The sequence below is a fragment of the Ovis canadensis genome, chromosome 4, assembly GCF_042477335.2.
Source record: "Ovis canadensis isolate MfBH-ARS-UI-01 breed Bighorn chromosome 4, ARS-UI_OviCan_v2, whole genome shotgun sequence".
In the NCBI taxonomy this organism is placed as follows: domain Eukaryota; kingdom Metazoa; phylum Chordata; class Mammalia; order Artiodactyla; family Bovidae; genus Ovis; species Ovis canadensis.
In genome coordinates, this window is record NC_091248.1 from 27,773,628 (window position 1) to 27,795,146 (window position 21,519).

At 41.7% G+C, this 21,519-nt stretch overlaps 1 protein-coding gene across 11 annotated transcripts in view; it reads left to right on the top strand.

The window, feature by feature from the left end:
- DYNC1I1 (dynein cytoplasmic 1 intermediate chain 1) overlaps positions 1-21,519 on the top strand; it is a 581,233-nt gene that overhangs the window by 489,053 nt on the left and 70,661 nt on the right. For all 11 annotated transcript variants that reach the window (XM_069587460.1, XM_069587454.1, XM_069587461.1 and 8 more), the window contains 4 exons: positions 4,020-4,166; positions 8,565-8,678; positions 11,385-11,518; positions 16,002-16,146. In XM_069587460.1, coding sequence (XP_069443561.1) covers positions 4,020-4,166; positions 8,565-8,678; positions 11,385-11,518; positions 16,002-16,146 — 540 coding nt within the window. The remainder of the gene's footprint in view (positions 1-4,019; positions 4,167-8,564; positions 8,679-11,384; positions 11,519-16,001; positions 16,147-21,519) is intronic.

The following is a 21,519-nucleotide window of genomic DNA, read 5'->3' on the forward strand; positions in this document are numbered from 1 at the left end:
TTTCTCCTGGCAGTCTTGATTCCAGCTTGTGCTTCATCCAGCCCAGCATTTCTCATGATATACTCTGCATATAAGTTAAATAAGCAGGGTGACAATATACAGCCTTGACATACTCCTTTTCCTATTTGGAATCAGTCTGTTGTTCCATGTCCTGTTCTAACTGTTGCTTCCTGACCTGCATACAGATTTCTCAAGAGGCAGGTCAGGTGGTCTGGTATTCCCATCTCTTTCAGAATTTTCCACAGTTTATTGTGATCCACACAATCAAAGGCTTTGGCATGGTCAATAAAACAGAAATAGATGTTTTTCTGAAACTCTTTTGCTTTTTTGATGATCCATCAGATATTGGCAATTTGATCTCTGGTTCCTCTGCCTTTTCTAAAACCAGCTTGAACATCTGGAAGTTCATGGTTCACATATTGGTGAAGGCTGGCTTGGAAAATTTTGAGCATTACTTTACTAGCGTGTGAGATGAGTGCAATTGTGTGGTAGTTTGAGCATTCTTTGGCATTGCCTTTCTTTGGGATTGGAATGAAAACTGATCTTTTCCAGTCCTGTGGACACTGCTGAGTTTTCCAAATTTGCTGGCATATTGAGTGTAGCACTTTCACAGCATCATCTTTTAGCATTTGAAATAGCTCAACTGGAAATCCATCACCTCCACTAGCTTTGTTCGTAGTGATGCTTCCTAAGGCCCACTTGACTTCACATTCCAGGATGTCTGGCTCTAGGTGAGTGATCATACCATCGTGATTTTCTGGGTCATGGAGATCTTTTTTGTACAGTTCTTCTGTGTATTCTTGCCACCTCTTCTTAATATCTTCTGTTTCTGTTAGGTCCATACCATTTCTGTCCTTTATTGAGCCCATCTTGTAAAGATTGGTTTACAGCAAAACAAAGTAGACTCTAATGGCAGAACTCTGATGCTCCAAAGTATTGTTATTCTTTTTTTTTTAATGTTAATTTGACTTATTTTAAAAACTGAAGTATAATTGGTTTACAGTGTTGTATTAGTGTCTGATGTACAGCAAGTGATTCAGTTATACATGAATATATGTGTGATGATCAGTCGTGTCCGACTCTTTGCGACCCCGTGGACTGTAGCCCACCAGGCTCTTCTGTCCATGGGATTCTCCAGGCAAGAAAACTGGCGTGAGTTGCCATTTCCTACCCCAGGGGATCTTTCCGACCCAGGGATTGAACCTGCGTCTCTTTTGTTCCCTGCACTGGCAGGCAGATTCTTTACCACTGAGCCACCTGGGAAGCCCACATGTGTATTTATGCCTTTCATATTCTTTTCCATTATGATTTATGACAGGATATTGAATATAGTTCCCTGGGCTATAGAGTAGGACTTTGTTGTTCATTTTATACACAGTAGTTTGCATCTGCTAATGCCAAACTCCCTATTTATGCCTCCGTCCACCCCTTTCCCCTTTGGTAACCATACGTTTGTTTTCTGTGTCTGTGAGTCTGTTTCTGTTTCATAATAATTTGCCTTTTTATCAAATGTAAAGAGTGTTCTGAATTGGAGATGGCTGGCTTTTGTGACATTGCCAGTTTTCTTGAAATGTGATGTAGTTAGGGCTTAGCACTGTGTGCTGAATGAATGAATGAAGAGTGGACTCACTAATGAATGGAGAAGTAGGGCTTAGAGTTCTCCTCTTGTGGGGCTGCATTCTGGTTGATCACCAACTGTGTGTTTCTGTTTTGTAAAAATATCCGTACTGTTTATTTTTCTCTAGCTTAGTCTCTTAACAGCCTGCAAGGTTTGGAGCAGTATTTGCTAGGATTTAAGTGAAACATGGAAGCAATCAAGCAGTTTAATTCTGGATTTTTCAAATTTAATGACATTCCTTTATCTGTATTGATGGGAGCTTTAGTAAATTCAATTGTTGATACCACCTGGATAATTTTAAGTCTTTCTGAAGTTTTAAACAAAATGTCTCCAACATAGCTCAGGCAACATAAGAATTTCATCAATTGAAAACTAAGAATCATTTTGGTGGGATGTGTAAAACAAGAAGCTGACCAGCATTATTTTCTTTTTCTTTAATTCAGTACCATTATTGAGAGTTATTCTTGAACTTTATGAAAACCAGATTGGGGCACCGGCATGTTCTCCATCGACCTGCGTTCAAGAAATTGGAACCGAAAATCATTCAAACTGGGAAAACGTGACATTGAAAAATAGTCCACATTCTTCTACTTCAGAGACTCTGAGACTCTTTCTAAGCCTTCGGCTGATAGTAGATCTGATATACTTTTTTAATGGACAGTGATCTTCTCAGTCAGAAAGAGGTCGTCATTTCTTTTTCAGCCATTTCTTCACTTTACTGGCTTTCTGGTACAACCATTGGTCCTCTCTGTCTCTCTCTCTCTCTCTCTTTTTTTTTGTGTGTGTGTGTGTGCAGAAAGCTGTGACTTCTCACTGTTGCCCACAGAAAACAATCCAAACAGTACCTGCCATTCAAGCTTCTCTCTTGCCTGACCCCTCGGCCACGTTTCCCACTCCCCGCATCTTCCACACAGGCTCCTGCTCAGCCAAACCAGACTGGCTGTTCCCCGGCCTTGCTGCCTCCAGTCTTCTCCATGACCCCATCTCTCGGGGGTTGCTGTTGCTTTTCCTCTCTACTTGCTGAACATTCCATATTTACAGCAAGAGTGGTACATTCCCTTTCATGAGGTCTTTCTAACTCTCCCACCCTTTCCACTCCCCTCTTTTTGCCCCCTCTCCTAGCTAAAGCAAGCCTTCCTCACCACTCCCTTCAAACCCACACACACGTACGTATGATCTGTTCATGGCCCCTGTTGCCTTCAGGACTGCAGCTTGTGTGTGCAAGTCGTGACCTGCATAAGCATCTCAAACCCAAGGGACAGTGAGGACAAAAATCCACCTTCCTCTCCACTTGCCAAGGCACGTACCTGCCCACATGACCACATAGTGCAGAGACTCGCCTTTTTTTTTAAACTCCATACAAAGGCGTGAACTCACATGGAGGCACCGGCAGCAGTAGGTTCCTCACACACATGCTTTTTAATTCCCTTTCCTAGGGCCCAGGTTTGTCAAGGCCAGTGACTCCCTTTGTATTCCCATCATGTTGGTTCAGTGCCTTCCTTACACATGATCATCCATTGAGTTTAGTTGAAAGGATGAAACGTATTTATTAAAAACAAGCCCTTGTGTGTGAAATGCAACCATGTAAAGCAAAACAGGAATCCTTATGGACTTCTCCGCAAATGTGGCACAGCCAAGTTATCTGATTTTCAAATGTCTCATGGCTCTGTCTCAGCTAAGTAATTTCCTATAAAATGTAGTGCCCAGTAGTCTTTTGTGGCACTTTAGAAACCACATTCGTGATGCTCTGACAGGCCATGGCAGAGTTGGATGAAAATCCATTTTTGGCTGTTTGTTAAAATAGGCAAAGAATAACATTAAGAATTGTCTGAAGTGGGCAGGATGAAGGTCAGGAGAATACCCATGGGAGTTGAGGGAATTTGGGGAGGAACCAGTTGGATCAGTCTGAGGTCAGTTCACTTCCTAGAAGTCTACATTAAGCCAAAAAAAAAGAAAAAAAAAAGAACCCCGTCTCAAAGTCCTCAAAGGCTTGCCAACACTGTACAGTGATGAGGACATGCCCCCAAAGTAAAGAACTGCTTTGTGAAGACTTCAGTGGAGAATTAATATTCATTCTGATGCTGTTGTATTGATAAATGGGAAATTTCCACAAACCAAGCTTTACAGACCACAGAGCGGTGATGTACATGAGATGGGTCTGGCGCCTATTTGATGACATGGCCAGGACTTCAGATTTCAAGCTTCAAGGAGTAAACATTGGTCAACCTCTCCTGGGAAAGTCTGTGTCCGTTACGTGATGTTCTACTCACTCTGTGCTGAACAGTTGCTTTGTGATTTCCAGGAGGTGCCGAGTTAATGTGACTAGCGGTTTCCTCTTCAGAATAAAATAAGCCTCCTGAGACCATTTCACAGCATATCTTTCTCCACTTTCCCTCCACAGTCCTCCGTGATGTCTGTCTGCTTTGCTCGTTTCCACCCCAACTTGGTGGTTGGGGGGACTTACTCGGGCCAGATCGTCCTGTGGGATAATCGCAGTCATCGGAGGACGCCTGTCCAGCGGACGCCCTTGTCTGCGGCTGCACACACGGTACGTCCAGTTCTCATCACATCCCAATCAGTCATCCAAGCCCTGAAAGAGGGCGTAACTGACAGAGGAACTTTGGTTGTCAGTGACTCCAACCTGGAAGTATCTGATTTATAGCGATCACATCCTGACTAAAGGAAAGCTGAGTGGACAGTAGATGGAGGAAGCCCTGGGTCTAGAGGCATCTCTTAGTAATCTACAAGTCTGAACACACAGTGGAGAAGGAGATGGCACCCCACTCCAGTATTCCTGCCTGGAGAATCCCATGGACGGAGGAGCCTGGTGGGCTACAGTCCATGGGGTTGCCAAGAGTTGCACATGACTGAGCGACTAACTTTCACTTTTTTAACACGCAGAAGGGATCTCTTTGGGGGTCCCCAAAGCAACCAGGGAGGATAGCTTAAAACTAAAAAAAGGACAGAGAAAGGAAGAGGCCTCTGTGGAACTGTTTTTCCAAAGAAACTCTTCACATGTATATTATAAGGTGGAAACCCATATTTTCTTTTTTAAAAAAGTTATTTATTTTTAATCGAAGGATAATTGCTTCACAATATGGTGTTGGTTTCTGCTGTACATCAGCATGCATTGGCCACAGGTATATCTGTCCCCTCCCTCTTGAGCCTCCCTCCCTCCTCCCACCCCATCCCACCCCTCTAGGTTGTCACAGAGCCCTGGTTCGAGCTCCCCGAGTCATATAGCAGATTCCCACTATATGTTTCACATGGTAGTGTATATGTTTCCATCCTACTCTCTCCATATTTTCAGACCGTGAAGAGTAAGCATTTTCTCTTTAGAGATGGCATATGGGACTTTGGCCAACAGGCTGTTTCCATTTGTGATTAAGGGAGTGCTATGGCTTTAAATTCTGGAATGCATGGTGTAAGTCTCAACAGTAACATCTACAGTGACAGTATAATCCATAGGGTTAAAAGTCAACATCTCAAAACCATTACCCATAATTTAGCAGAAGAGGTTCAGTGTAGTGTTCGTAAGACAACTACTCTGCCATTTCCTTTAAGAGAATGACAGGTGTGTTTAGCAATTGTCAGGAGCAATGAGAAGACAGGCATGTCTCCATCAATCTCTTCTACCCTGACATTCAGGGGAACTGATGTCCTTTCTCCGAAATGCCCAAATTATGCCCAAGGGTACAGGTCTACTATTGTTTCAATTTCCTTAATGTGGTTGCCTCATTTGTTTCATCTGCTGCCCTTAAAACCATCTAGCTTTGAAAAAGGACTGCCAGTTGCTTTAGCCGAGACCGCGAAGAGGAAAATTCACCCTCTCTTGCAAGATCGACAATGGGAAATGACAAATACCGAGTCAGCCTTAATTCTGATTGACTCGGACCTAAGACACACGCAGGTGAAACTAGTTCTTGGGAATCTTAGAAAATTGCTCTTGCCTACCCCACTTGTTCAAACTAATAACAGAAAATTGTGACGCAGGAGGAGACAGGCTTGATGCAGGTGTTTGCTCAAGAAGCATGAAGCCACTTCTTGGCTCTGTGTGCCTATCTGGTGTGTTTGTGAGCATACCTTCTGAAATTTCAAAAGTCATAAATCCAACTTAGAACATTCAGCACGAAGCTTTTGGGGAGGATCCAAAAGCTCTTCCAAAGTGTTCATCTGTCTTTTTCAAGCAACTTACGATGTGATCATCACAACAAAAATGCTATTATCAAACAGTGACATTATCTCTGTTATCACACAGTTACTTCTGTTAGAAAAGAACCACTCTTTTCTCTTTTGCTGTGTTCTGCTGAATCCATGGCTCAAAGGGCTCAGTTAATTTTGTGACTGTCTTTCAACCTCCACTAATGCCTGGCAGATTGGCACCAGGATCAAAAGTGGTTAAGGAAAAAGAGGCCCACCACAGATTACTAACTAATTTCCTTTCACACCCACCACACATATGCATTTTGGGACAACAGGAAATCCTAATTAAAGCAAAAGCCTTCTGCCACACAGCAAGTTTATTCCTAAAATAAATAAAAACAATCTGGCCCCTATACTGGAAAAATGAGCTGCACTGTTGCTTTTTTCTTTGCATTGGGTAGAGTGATGTGTGTGTGTGTGTGTCTGTCTGTCTGTGTATAAGTAGGCATGCCCATGTGCCTGCTTCTGTTCTAGTGTTTTGTTTTGTTTTTTTTTTTTGCATCTCTCTCTTTTCTTTTAAGCTGAGCTTTATTACTCTTGAAAGCACAGGCCAGTAGTACTGATTAAAGCCAGGGAGGGGCTCCCACACACATTCCTTCTCGGGGCATTTGCTCTATACCTCCTTCTGGAAGCTTTCTTTTCCTACTACACCCACCCTTAGGGGTCCTGACCCATTAGGGTTCTGGTGATTTGTGTTGATGCTCCATGGTTAAAAGAAACCCCTGCGGGACTCTTCCTGAAAAACACTAGGCGGACTGGGGGCTTGTAACAATGTTTGGAGCTTGCTTTCTCATCCTCAGTGTTACCGTCTGCCATTTTCAAGCGAGAACCTGTCTCATCCATTCTTTCATTTGTTTGCACGTAGAGCTCAGAATGCCACATGACTCACGCTTGAGTTTCATACACCAGAGACTTGGGAGAAAGCATTGTCCACAACCAATCAGTCTCTCGATAGTCAAGAGACCTGATCAGGAGAATATTTCACTTCACATCTCTGCTGTGCTTTCCACTATCCAGACCCACTGAGGCTGATTTCTTTGAAGGTTTATGTAGGAAGACAGTGTGAAAAACACACAGGGACTTGGTTGTCTCTCTATCCAGCATGGGTAAACGAGGTGATGCAATTTCTGAAGAAACAAGTGTAAATCTTAGTAGACATTTGTGCAGGCATATTTCTTTTATCACATGAGGAGTGACAGCTCAGTGCTCCTATTCTCTATATCCTGTGAGTCAGAGTATAGGTAGACAGTTGTGTTTCGTTCTCAGAACTTCACTAGCAGGAGAACTCACACAAAATATAGCAAAACAGAAGAGAGTAACCAGGATGGGGAGGGTATTGAAAACCAGATACTCAGACCAGTTGAAGGAACTGGTGATGATTAGTCTGAGAAAGAAAAGACTGGGGTGCGGGGGTGGTGGTGTGGAAAAGGGGGTTATACAAGAACAATCCGTTAGTATTATGTTGGACTTGATGAATATAATGTCAGAAGGTGCTTCACTAAAGATACCTCCTTGAGATTTCTTTATTCCCATTGGTAGAAGGCAGGATCGCCCAAGAATTAGTGCTGAAATTGGCTAAGAAAGGTGTTTCAGCAGTTTGGACCACGTCTTGGGAGAGGCAGATGAATAGCTGCGCTTGATGATTATTACAGTTCCTTCTGACCAGGAGTTTATATGATAATAATAGTTGGGGAATCATCCTTCATATGATATCAACTTTCCAATATTAGAGATTGTTTCATCGCTTTTTTGGCTAGGTCTTATGGACAGTAACTCATCAAGAGAAAGACTGTCAGCTGTTTGCACAGAGAAGCATCAGCTAAGTTGTGGTTTGGCCACTGAAGGCTAAGCTGCCTGAAATCTAACCCAAATTACTGCTAGGTTCTGCTTATGCTAACCTTCCATTTAGTATTTAATGTGCAGCTGCAAATGATTTGAGCCTACCATTTAGGACTCTACCAAGTAGAAAAACCTTCTTGAGTTATGACAAAAGGTTAGAGCATCTTGCTTATGATTTCTGAGATGTTTAAGTGACCTTTCTCAAGACCCTGGCCAAATGTAAGCCTCCATCCTACCCTAGCAATATTTTGGAAAACACACACACACACACACACACACACACACAACAACTATCATTACCCTATCCTAGATGTTGTAGTAAAAAAAGAACCTAATTTTATCTCACTAGGTTCCTTGTACCAATAATTTCCACCACCAGTATCTCTCCTTCAAATCAAAAGAGGCTGATGAATATTAACCACTTTTTTTTAATAAAGAATGTTAACAAATGTTTGGTGCTGTGGCTGTGATGCACTAAACTTGAGATTTAGTAACACTCCTTCCAAAAGTCAATCATTCTACCCTTCTGAGGACTGTCCGTTTCCATCACTCATGGTGAGCTTAAAAGCCAAACTCCATGCTGGAGCCTCATGTAAGTCACGCGCATTCACCTGTATCCCTTTTGTCCCACCAGTCCTCACTGGCTCCCGCTCGCTTCAGCTCCATTGCACTGCCTCTGACTGAGCAAGGTGAAGCTTTCTGAGTATTTCCACTACTCCATGGTGCTGCCAGAGCTTTGAAAAATAAATCAGGTTCCAGTCAAAAGTGGCCAGTGACCCGAGGCTTCCATTATTGTAGGACTGTGTCACTCTTTAATCCCTGTTTCAGAGTAGTGTGTTTGACACTCAGATGTAAGCATTCCTCTTGGGTCAGCGTCTGATTCTCCATGTTTATGTTTCTGCAGCATCCCGTGTACTGTGTAAATGTTGTTGGGACCCAAAATGCTCATAACCTCATCACCGTCTCCACCGATGGCAAAATGTGTTCCTGGAGCCTGGACATGCTCTCCACTCCACAGGTGGGTTTGTTTTCCCCTACACATAAGAGCATCCTGGTTAAAAGAGATACCTCCCTAATGGAATGGAGTTCCTAAAAGCCAAACCCTCACATCCTATAGGAGCTCAAATCAGTGGGTGCACTTGAAAGAGTGGGGCCTGTTTTCGGCAGCCTTCTCTGGAAGCCAAAACCCATTTCCTTTACCGCACATCATGTAATTACTGTAATACGTTAATCCTTAGGTCAGTTTCAAGTGAAAATGAAATAATCCATTTTAAAGCATAGTAATTATGGAAGTTGGCTGCGGTAGGAATCCTGCTTACCCTACAGCATTGTTAAACAAATGCAGAGCGATCCCTGATGGGTGCTTGCCTTGGAGAAAAAGGTATCCCAGCAAAACAGAAATCCAAGCCCTTGCTCACATCTGTAGCCTAGACAACCGCCTCGTGTGTTTGAAGAATTTGTCCAGCCATCTGTTTTCTCCTCTGGAATGTTTGTTAGGGTGGCTGCTGCCATTCCTTGCTCAACAAGCGAGAAGTTGAAAACGAAGAAGTTCCAAGGTCTCCAAACTGCTCCTGATGACAGTAATGGGAGGCAAACGAAGGAGCAGACGTGGAAGAGACCATGGGGGGAGACAGCTCAGCACAGCTTTCAGAATATATACACACACAGAAGACAACGCATACACATGCAAACGCGCAAATAGCCACGTCTTTCCACTTTCCTTTGTGGGGAATAAAGTACTTCACTGTCCACCAGCTAAAAACAGAGCACGGTTTCCTGTTGTAGCCGTTGACAATGTGAGGAAACATCAAGAAAATTGTATAAGATAACTAGGAGATAATTCTCAATGTTAACATTCCTTTCCCCTTTCCTGAACTAAGAATGCTAGAATGTCTCCATCAGAAGTTTAAAAGATACTGGAAATTTCAGGAGACATAAGGAAATGTGGAAACCAAGAAGAACCTCCCAAAAGTCACCACAAAATAGAGATGTAGAGAATAGTAAAACAAATGTTCTTTTTATCATTTTACTGTGGGGGGAAGAGCTCATAAGTTCCTTACTGTTTAAGTTCCTCTGCTTTTGCTGATCTTTAACATTTATACAAGTTTAGGGGGTTGTGTGCGGGTATTTTACAGCTTTGTCTTAAATTTCTCAGCAATATGTTGTTTTCTTTTAAAAGCCCTGGAGATTACAAACAGATATGAGTAAACCCTCTAATTAGGAATTTTTAATTGCCCATTTTGATGATTAAATGTGTGTGTGTGTGTGTGTGTGTGTGTGTGTGTATGTGTGTTTAGGTTACAGCCCCTCGGCTGCGGGGTCATTTTCATTAGTTTTAGGATGCCCACGGACGCCTGTCTCTGGCCAGAGGTGGAAGCATTTCGGTGGTATGGCTGTGGATGGCAGGCAGACAAGGGGGCAGAAGACATTTGCCCTGCTCCCTCTCTGTCCCGAGTGGGTGCCCGCGAGGCCGTGCCCTCCCTCTGCTAATTTTGGCAATGGCACAGTTTGTGTTACTGCCCTCACAGCATCCGCTCACTCAGGCACTCCCCGCGTCTGGGTCTCGCAGACGGCGAGCTTGTCACATGCCCACGTGGTCTGCGTGTTCCAGACTGCTAGCATGTGCTTCCGATTTATAGACTCCGTGGCCGCGATGCCTCGGTTTATTTGTTTGCATAAAAGAGACTAAACTTCCAAATATAATGACATGGTCCCTCAGAATTTTTTTTTTAATTACTTTAGGTGTACCAAGCAGGCTTTTGGATGTAAATAACCAGAAATATTCAAGAATGTTAGTTACATCTAACTACTCTGCACTGTCCTTAAACTCAATTCAGCAGAATGTCTTTTAAAATACACTGGAATTCCCAATTCTGAAAATCATTTTAGATAAAATAAAGACCCTCATTACTATTTTAATGCCATTCTAACATGTATACTATCATGTGAATTGAATCGCCAGTCTATGTCTGACGCAGGATGCAGCATGCTTGGGGCTGGTGCATGGGGATGACCCAGAAAGATGTTATGGGGAGGGAGGTGGGAGGGGGGTTCATGTTTGGGAATGCATGTAAGAATTAAAGATTTTAAAATTTAAAAAATAAAAAACTAAAAAAAAAAAAAATTCAGCATTCAAAAACTAAAAAAAAAAAAAATAAAAAAAATAAAAACATTGTTTTTTGCAGACTTAACCGTCTACACATCCAATGTCTGCCCTTCATGAATTCGAGTCCCTATTGAAATCTGCTTCTTATGACCTGAGTGACAACTCTAGGTTTTAGCCCATGGAGGACACACACTCCGGCTTTGACAAATGTGCTCCGTACATCTGATATTAATACATGTGTGTTCTCACGAACAATTGATTTTGAAAATGTTTGTAAATACAAGGGTATTGTGTGTTTTATTAAAGCCTGGGGCTGACAAGTGTAACCATTACAGTATTATCTTTAGTTTCTGCACCATTAGTTTCAAAATTCTCACCTGTCATCTCTGCCTGACTTCAGAAGCAACAGCACATGCTGATGAAATCCAGCCGCTGAAACCAGAGATACACAGAAGCTTGAATGTCAGGGGCAGTAAAGCGTGGTTTCTGGCACAGCCGGGGTCTTTTGTAACGCTGTGTGAAAAGCAAACAGACGATTTAGTCAAATGATTTTTCCGTGCTATCTTTGGCATGGCAAGGAGTTGACAGAGGAAATGTAACCACGCCGTGTTTTGGTAGGAGAGCATGGAGCTGGTGTACAATAAGTCCAAGCCTGTGGCCGTTACTGGAATGGCTTTCCCAACGGGAGACGTCAATAACTTCGTGGTTGGCAGCGAGGAGGGTACAGTCTACACGGCCTGTCGTCATGGAAGGTGAGTTTCTGTTTTCTTACCCATGACGTGTTCTTCATTTCCGACAGTCTGTTATCGCTTGCTGGATTGTAACACCTTGCATTATGAGAAAGGCATTTCTGAAGAAATGCAAATCACAGCCTCAAGTCTTCACTGTTTTATAACATCCGTCCGCTCTGGTCATTAGCCATTTGTAAGCCTTTGATGGTTCACATTGCCTGGAGGAAAAAAGCCCAAACTTTTTAGCATATCAGAGACGATTCTTGACTGCCCTTACCGCGTGCCCCTCCCCAGCTTCAGCCTTCAGGCTCCAGCCACGCACCCATCCCCACACTGCTGATCCCACTACATATCTGTGAGTTTGTACATCCAGTTTCTCCTGCTGCATCTGGTATTTCTCTCTTCTTGGCCTGATCAATCTCCCCTGCCCTTATCCTTCAAGAGCCAGCACAAAGGTCTTTCCACAAGCCTCTCCTGACTTCCTTGGAGGAAGGAAATCATTTCCTCCTTTATGTTTCCATAGAATTTTCATTCCCTTTATTCATTTGTTCATTTAAGGGCTATTTCCTGAGAACCTACCTTATGTCCGGCACCATCACTTTATAGGGAATGCAGTCAGGAACAAAACAGACCTGGAGTTTATATTCTGGTTGAGGGTGACTGACAGTAAAATAGTAAGTAAATCTGTGGTTTGAGAAGATGAGTACTTGGAGAAAATTAAAGTAGAATCAATGGGATAGGAGTACAAGCTGTCAGATGGATTTGTTTTTTTACTTATTTTTATATCACTTCTGCGTTAGCATTCATCACATTTTTAACTATTCAGCCATCTGCCCTTTTTTTTTTTTTCTGAACTATTTCCATCTCATTATTGATTTCCTGCTTGGTTCTGGGAACATAGTAAGTGAGGAGTTAAAAATCTATATAAGGAAAAAAGAATGAAAATAACTGCATAATATAGAGAGTGCCTTAGGGCCCTTCCTCCCAATCAGAGGCCAAAATAGTAAGAGATACACGAGGTAGAATGAAGATTCAGAATGAAGAGAGGTGATACAAACTCAGTCTTGATTGAGAGACTGGCAAATACTACTAGGAAAATCTCAGGAAAGAAGTGGAATCCAGTAATTTGGACTAGATTATAAAATTACACACAATATTTAACGAATGGACTCATATTTTGAAAGTTTCACTGTGTTCACCTTGGTGCGTTTTTTCCCTTTCACTTGAGAAGTTCTAATTCAATTGATTTTGCATCTCTTGCACTCATCACAGGCTTTTTAGGTTGCATGAGGAACCAGGAATTGTTCCAAGTCCTTACTCTAGTGTGTTTGTGATTCTTCGAAGAACCAGGCCTCCGTGGCCCAGGTGTACGACTCTCCCATTCACGCAATACAAGCTATGAAGTTCCTACTTTGCTGCCCACAGAAACCAGCAGTATTTTCCCTCCTCACATGAGTAAAAGATGACTAGGAAGATGTTCCTTATAATTCCATGCCCAGCAGTCTTACTTCATAGAGTTGTTCTCTCAGTCATGTCTGACTCTTTGTGCCCCCATGGACTGCAGCCTGCCATAATCCTCTGTCTGTGGAATTCTCCAGATAAGAATACTGGAGTGGATAGCCGTGTCCTCCTCCAGGGGATCTTCCCGACCCAGAGATAGAACCCAGGTATCCTACATTGCAGGTAGACTCTTTACCTAGTCTGAGCCACCAAGGAAGCCCCCTCCTCCTTCTTTAGTACTGGCTATAACTATGTATCAAAGTTTTCCAAAAGCAGAGAAAGATCTGATAAAGTTATTCATTCTTGGAAATGTTCGCTGCACAACTACTCTCAGCAAAGGGCATTGCTAGACCTTGCCAGGCATGCAGACATCATTTAAGCCTGTTCCTATCTCCAAGAAACTGATGATGGTGGGAAAGGTAAACACATAAACACCTGCAAGGCAGGTGGAATGTCGTAAATGGAAGGAGAGAAGCACAGAATGCACAGTGGACCAAACAAAGGTTCACAGGTTTATCTATTTATTAGAATCGGCAGGACACAGGTTCAGTTCCCTTAACCCGGGGCCTTAGTTATCTGTGAGGGCTCCAGAACATGTTCAGTGATAACTTTTCAGATTTTTTGTGTGTGTGTGAAAATTCTCTAATGTGAGTAACCATTTTCATGATGAATGTTTTTGCTCTGTGGCTCTTTTCCTTTTCAAGCACAATCAGAAGATGCACTGTTCAAAAGAAGGGGACCTAAGGGGCGTCCCAGGTGGCACTAGTGGTAAAGAACCTGCCTGCCGATGACGTAAGAGATGTGGGTCCAATCCCTGGGTTGGGAAGATCCCCTGGAGAAGGGCATGGCAACCCACTCCAGTATTCTTGCCTGGAGAATCCCATGGACAGGGGAGCCTGGCGGGCTACAGCCCACGGGGCCTCAAAGAATCAGACACGACTGAAGCGACTTAGCATGCACGCAAGGTACAAACCACAAGTCATTTTCCAGCAAGCTTGATTTTGCTTTTTACATTTGTCCATCCGTCTGAAATATAAAACACAGATCTTAGTAAAGTTATAAAGTCACAGGCGTTTGGCTTCATAGTAAACTTAAATGGGTCCTATAGGGCTACAGAGGAGAGGTGTGAAATTTCTGTTTTTCACCTAACATGGAAAAGGTGCAAATCCACTTCCATAAATCAAATAAGGTCCTCATTTTGCACCCTATAAACCCTTTCAGGATGCTGTTAAGGGCGAGTGGAATCTCACCTGGGGCCACTCCAAAGATCAGTTCCTCGAGTTCTCTAGAACAAATGTAAGTGATCACATGTAGAACTGCTGTTGGCAGTTTTACCAGGCATAGTTTTTGAGTGCTTGTTACACTACAGCACTTGGCTAGTGATTTCGAATTTTGCTCAACACACTGACATTTACTGGTGGCCCAGAAGCTCACATGCTTTGATAACTTAGTTCATTTTCACTCTTTGTGATGTAATATTTAGAAGCCACAACCTCTCTGTATTTGTCATATTTATAACCTTGTGTATACTTGTGTATACTTAACTTTGTATAACCAAAATACAGCATTTTGATGTATTTTTTAATTGGGTGTTATTGCATGCAGACTGTTGTATAATAATGGGTGATAGAAACAATCCCAGCTTAGTTAAAGAAATGACATATGTCTGTGGATAACTTTCAAACTGTGTATCACCATTTCTCAAATGTGCTTTTCTTGGGGAGAAAGGCAGGAGTTTGTCTCTTCTTTTGCTGTTTTGTTCATCAAGTGTTTATTGGACACTTACTACACTGTGCAACAAGGAAAACAAGGCACCAGCCCTTACGGAGTTTACATTTAGTGGATTTGTAAATTACTCTCTTCCTTTCAGTGAAAACATAGTTTCCTCTGTATTACATTTAAGTTACTTTGCCTATGATTTTTGTGACAACAAGGGTTTCCACCAAGTTTTACATTTTCAGGAGCGTCAACCTAATTTAAGAAATTTTCTTGAGGGACTTCCCTGGAGGTCCAGTGGTTAAGGCTTTGTCTTCCAATGCAAGGGGTGTGGGTTTGATCCCCGGTGGAGGAGCCAGGTTCTCAAATGCCTGGTGACCAAAAAACCAAAACAGAAAAAAACACAGAAGCAATGCTGTAACCAATTCAATAAACACTTTAAAAATGGCCCACATCAAAAACAATAATAATAAACTTTAAAGAAAAAAAAACATTTTGTTGAAAGGATAAATACATGTACTCAAGGATATGTGAAGTTTTATAGCCAAAGTGAAAGTGAAGTTGCTCAGTCGTGTCTGACTCTTTGCAACCCCATGGGCTGTAGCCTGCCAGGCTCCTCCGTCCATAGAATCTTCCAAGCAAGAGTACTGGAGTGAGTTGCCATTTCCTTCTCCAGGGGATCTTCCTGACCCAGGGATCTAACCCAGGTCTTAAGTCTTCTCTAAAAGGAGTTAAAATGGAAGTTGTGCCAAATGTCATCACAAGAATAGAATCATCTTATTATAACTATGAAAGCTCTGGGATCTGAGTATATAGTTGTCCCCTGGTATCTGAATCCATGGGGAATTGGTTCCAGGAGCCCTTGCAGGTACCAAAATCTAAGGATGTTCAAGTCCCATCTAAAAATGGCACGGCATAGCTTCCCCTCCATATCACAAGCATCAGTGGATGTGGATGGTTGACTGTGTGTGTTTTCCATCAAAGTATCAATAGCTTCATCAGCAGTGATGGGCTTTGAAATGCTCCTAAAGAGGATTAAGTCGATGTTCAATTCTGAAGATTAAAAAGATGTTATTGCGCCATGTTGTTTCAAATCACTGAGAGCAGGCTCGCATTTATTTCTCTTGACGTAACTGTGGCAGTGAGTTTCAAGTCTGGTGGTTTATGGCTGTGCTAAATTATGGAGAAGCAACCATGCAGAGACAAGCTTGTTTTGTTTTTTTCCTTAAAAGCAGTCACTGATTTGTGAAGGTCACTGAAACTCTTGTCTTGTGTGGTCTTCATGCAGCAAAGCCGGCATCGGGGAAGTCTTTGAAGGCCACCAAGGGCCAGTGACAGGAATTAACTGCCACATGGCAGTGGGCCCAATCGACTTCTCACACCTGTTTGTCACATCGTCATTTGACTGGACCGTCAAACTGTGGACTACAAAGGTGAGCACACCTTGATTTCCTTTCCCAGGTTGCACCTAGGCAAGAGGACAGTGTTGTCCCCTGCAAGGAATTGTGGGGAGCCTGAAGTCTCTTCTAGGCTACCTGACATTGGGAATTCATACAACTGTCTGGTGTGTGAGCTAGTTAAGGCTCACTTTCTCAGTCCATTTAATTTAACATATATAAGTAATATATGTTACTGGAGAATACTCTCATTGTAAAAATTCAGACAATGCAAATAATGATAAAAACAAGTCCTTCTTCACCAACACTAAGCCTGCCCATGGCATCCCCTTCATTGACTTTGATCCTAGCCTTCTCCCCAGACGTGTACCCCCTGTTATCACTTCAGTTTTGAGTATCCAGAGCTTTGCAGTGGTTATGTACATCTGTATCTATGGAAATACAGGACTTGAGATGGGTTTCTTGGTTTTGGACGTTCGGGTTTTAGGGACTTCCTGAGTTTTGGTGGTTTTCAAATGAGTAAATGGCACTGTCTTATTTGTACTTTAAAAATATGTTTATTTATTTATGACTGTGCTGATCTTTATTGCTTTGCATGGGCTTTCTCTGATTGCTGTGCGTGGGGACTACTCTTCATTGAGGTACACGGGCTTCTTATCTCAGTGTCTTCTCTTGTTGCAGAGCACAGTCTCTAGGCACGTGGGCTTCAGTAGCTGTGGCGCATGCGCCCTAGAGCGCAGGCTCAGTGGCTGCAGCACATGGGCCCTAGAGCGCAGGCTCAGTAGTATGGCGAATGCGCTCACGTGCTCCAGGGCATGTAGGATCTTCCTGGATGAGGGATCAAACGAGGATCAGCTGCACTGGCCGGCAGATTCTTATCCACTGTGCCACCAAGGTAGTCCTCTGATTTGTTCTTTTAAAGGTAGTTCTGATCATGTTTGGGAGCAAGAAGAACTAGGAAAGGCCACCTACAAGAAAGGTGCAGGAGTCCAGGGAAGAAACAACAGTGGCTTAGATCAGGAATTTGAAATGGAGAATAGATGGGTTCAAGAATCATTTGTGAGGAAAAAGTCACAGAATTTGGCAATTGATTTGATTCAAGAAAGGTGAGAGAGGGAGAGTCAGCAGAAAAGAGCCCCGGTTTAAGACTGGGGCAGCTGGAGATCTGGGGTGCCATTCATTGTGCTGAGCAATGCCCAAAGAAGGGCGTGATGGTAAGGGGAAACATACAGGTTGGGTTTATGGTGCCTGGGAGGCACAGTTCACAGCCTTCACTGCGCAGTTTGAGAATTGGGACAGAAGAAGAGGGAGCCTTTGGGACTGCAGGAATGGACTTAATTGCAACAAGAATAACAATGATTATTAAGTCCAAGGAGTGGGTCGTAAAAGAAATGCTGAAACACAATGCAGAGAAAGAAAATATTTAGGAAATAGGAGTTGTGGAAGTAGAAAAGAAGATTAAAAATTAACAGCCCAAGAAATGGGAAAAAATAGAATTGTTTGCAAATGGGGCTTCCAGGATATTAATGAAAAGAGACCGTGTCAAGAGGACAGAGTTGCCTCTTAGCTGCATGAAAAACAACCACACTAGAAATTCACACTAAAAGCAAGTTGAGAAACCTTTTTTCAACTATGAGATTGATATAAATCCAGAAGATAGCATTCTCTGTGGTGAGACTGAAAGAAGACAACCATTCTCCTACAATGTCATTGGACATACAAATGGTACAACACTAGGGAGGGGAATTTGGCAATATCTAAAAATAATGAATACATATTTGCTCATTGGTAGAGCAGTTCCCACTTCTAGGATTCTAATGCCAAAGATATACTAGCAATAAATGAGAAAAAGACTTACACAGAGAGATTTCTTGATAGAGAAAGACTACCTTGAATCGCAGAACACTGGGAAAAACCCAAAAGCCCGTCAGTAGGACACTGAACAAATCAAAAGTATGGCATGTCCACGTGAGGGAGTACTATTCAGGCGTAGAAAGGAATGAAGATGTTCTTGTACTCTTATGAAGTGATCTCTAGGATATATTTTTTAAATGAGAAGAGCAAGGTGGAGAAACATGTAAACAGTTGGTTGTCATCATTTACTATTAACTTAGACGTTTTTTAAATTTAATTTTTGTTTTATAGTTGATTTGCAATGTTGTGTTAGTTTTAGGAGTCCAGCACAGTGATTCAGTTCCTTTTCAGGTTGTTTTCCCATTTAGTTTATTATAGGATACTGAGTAGAGCTCCCTGGGCTATACAGTAGTGTGTGCGAGTCAGTCTCAATCTCCTGATGTATGCCTCCCCCACTTTTCCCCTTTGGGAACCATAAGTTGGCTTTTGAAGTCTGTGAGTCTGTTTCTGTATTGTAAATAGGTCCATGTGTATCATTGTTTTAGATTCCACATACAAGTGATATCATATGATGTTTGTATTTCTGTCTGATTACTTCGCTTAGTGTAATAATCTCTAGGTGTGCTGCAAATGGTATTATTCTTTGTTATGACTGAGTACTATTCCATTATGTATTATGTACCGCATCCTCTTTATCCACTCTCTGTCTGTGGACATTTACGTCGCTTCTATGTTTCAGCTATTGTAAATAGTACTGCAGTGAACATTAGGGTACATGTATCTTTAAAAAAATTTTTTTTGGAGTATTGTTGATTTACAATGTTGTGTTAGTTTCAGATATACAGCAAAGTGAATCAGTTATTCATACACATATAGCCATACTATTTTTTAGATTATTTTCCCATATAGGTCATTGCAGAGTATTGAGTATAGTTCCCTGTGCTGAACAGTAGATTCTTATTATTATCTATTTTATATATAGTAGTTATAGTAGTAATGTATTTATAGCTATATTACATATGTACATTACATATATATGTAATATAGATATAATGTGACATATATATATGCAAATCCCAACCTCCCAGTTTATCCCTCCCCTACTTATGCCCTCTGAGTGAACTCTGGGAGATGGTGATGGGACAGGGAGGCCTGGCGTGCTGCGATTCATGGGGTCGCAGAGAGTCGGGCATGACTGAGTGACTGAACTGAACTGGACTGAACTGAACTTATGCCCTGGTAACTATAAGTTTGTGTTCTACATCTCTGACTCTACTTCTGTTTTGTAAAAAGTTCACTTTACCCCCTTCCTTTTTTAGATTCCACATGTTAGTGACATGTGATATTTGTCTCTCTGTGTCTGACGTACTTCACTCAGTACGGCAGTATCTAAGTCCGTCCATGTTGCTGCAAATGGCATTTCACTCTTTTTTATTGCTGAGTAATATTCTGTTGTATATATGTACCATATCTTCCTTATCCATTCCTCCGTTGATGGACATTTAAGTTGCCTCCATGTCTTGCCTATTATAAACAGTACTGTTTATAAACATGGGGTGTATGTATCTTTTCTTTTTTTTTTAATACATACTTTACTTTTATTTATTTATTTATTTATTTTAAATTTTGGTTTTGTTCCAATATATGCCCGAGTGGGATTGCTGGATCATATGGTGACTCTATTTTTAGCTGTTTAAGAAACCCCCATACTGTGCTTTATAATGGTTGTACCAATTTACATCCCACCAATAGCATAGGAGAGTTCCCTTTTCTCCAGACCCTCTCCAGCATTTATTGTTTGTAGTCTTTTTGATGATAGCCATTCTGACTAGCATGAGGTGGTATGTCATTGTAGTTTTGATTTGCATTTCTCTATGGGAGGGATTGGGAGCAGGAGGAGAAGGGGACGACAGAGGATGAGATGGCTGGATGGCATCACTGACTCGATGAACGTGAGTCTGAGTGAACTGTGGGAGTTGGTGACAGACAGGCAGGCCTGGCGTGCTGCGATTCATGGGGTCGCAAAGAATCGGACAATACTGAGTGACTGAACTGAACTGAACTGAACTGAAGGGTTAGCAATGTTGAGCATCTTTTCATATGCTTTCGGGACATCTGTTTATCTTCTTGGGAAAAATGTCTCTTTATATCTTCGGCCCATTTCTTGATCGGATTGTTTGTTTGTTTTTATTCTGAGCTGCGTGAGCTATTTATATATTTGGAGGATTAATCCCTTGTTGATTGCATCATTTGCAAATATTTTCTTCCATTCTGTGGATTGTCTTTTGGTTTTGTTTATAGTTTCCTTTGTGGTGCAAAAGCTTTTAAGTTTAATTTGGTCCCACTAGTTTATTTTTGGTTTTATTTTCAAAAAGATATCGCTGTGATTTATGTCAATGTTCTGCCTGTGTTTTCCTCTGAGGGGAGCTTATTTTGTGTATGGTGTTAAAGAATGTTCTAATTTCATTCTTTCACGTGTAGTGGACATGTAGTCAACTTTATTCAACAACACTAATTGAAGAAACTGCCTTTTCTCCATTGTATATTCTCGCCTCGTTTGTCAAAGATAAGGTGCCCATAGGTGCGTGGGTTTATCTCCAGGCTTTCTGTCTTGTTCCATGGATCTATATTTTTGTTTTTGCACCAATTTCATGCTGTTTTGATGACTGTGGCTTTGTAGTGTAGTGTGAAGTCAGGGAGCCTGCTTCCTCCAGCTCCGTTTTTCTTTCTCAGGTTTACTTTGGTTTTTGTCTAGTTCTATGAAAAATACCATTGGTGCTTTAATAGGAATTGCACTGAACCTGTAAATTGCCTTCAGTAGTATATTCATCTTGACAACTTTGATTCTTCTAATTCAAGAACATGGTATATCTTTCCATCTGTTTGTATCATCTTTGATTTCTTTCATCAACCTCTTATAGTTTTCAAAGTACAGGTCTTTTTCTCCTTATGTAGATTTGTTCCTAGGTATTTTATCCTTTTTGGTGCAGTGGTAAATGGGATTGTTGCCTTAATTTCTCCTGGTGATCTTTCGTTGTTAGTGTGTAAAATGCATGAGATTTCTGTGTATTAAAGTTGTGTATCCTGCAACTTTACCAAGTTCATTGATGAGTTTTAGTAGTTTTCTGGTAGCGTCTTTAGGATTTTCTTTTTTTAATGAATTTATTTAATTGGAGGCTAGTTACTTCACAATATTGTGGTGGTTTTTGCCATACATGGACATGAATCAGCCACAGGTGTACGTGTCCCTCATCCTGAACTATATGTAGTATCATGTCATCTGCAAACAGTGACAGTTTTACTACTTCTTTTTTCAACTTGAATGCTTTTTATTACTTTTTCTCCCCTGATTGCTGTGATTAGAGCTTCCAAACCTATGTTGAATAAAAGTGGCAAGAGTGGACATTCTTGTCTTGTTCCTGGTCCAAAGTAAATGCTTTCAGCATTTCCTCATAGAGTGTGGTGTTAGCTGTGGGTTTGTCATATATGGCTTTTATTATGTTGACATAGGTTCCTTCTATGTGCACCATTTAGAGAGTTTTTTTATCGTAAGTG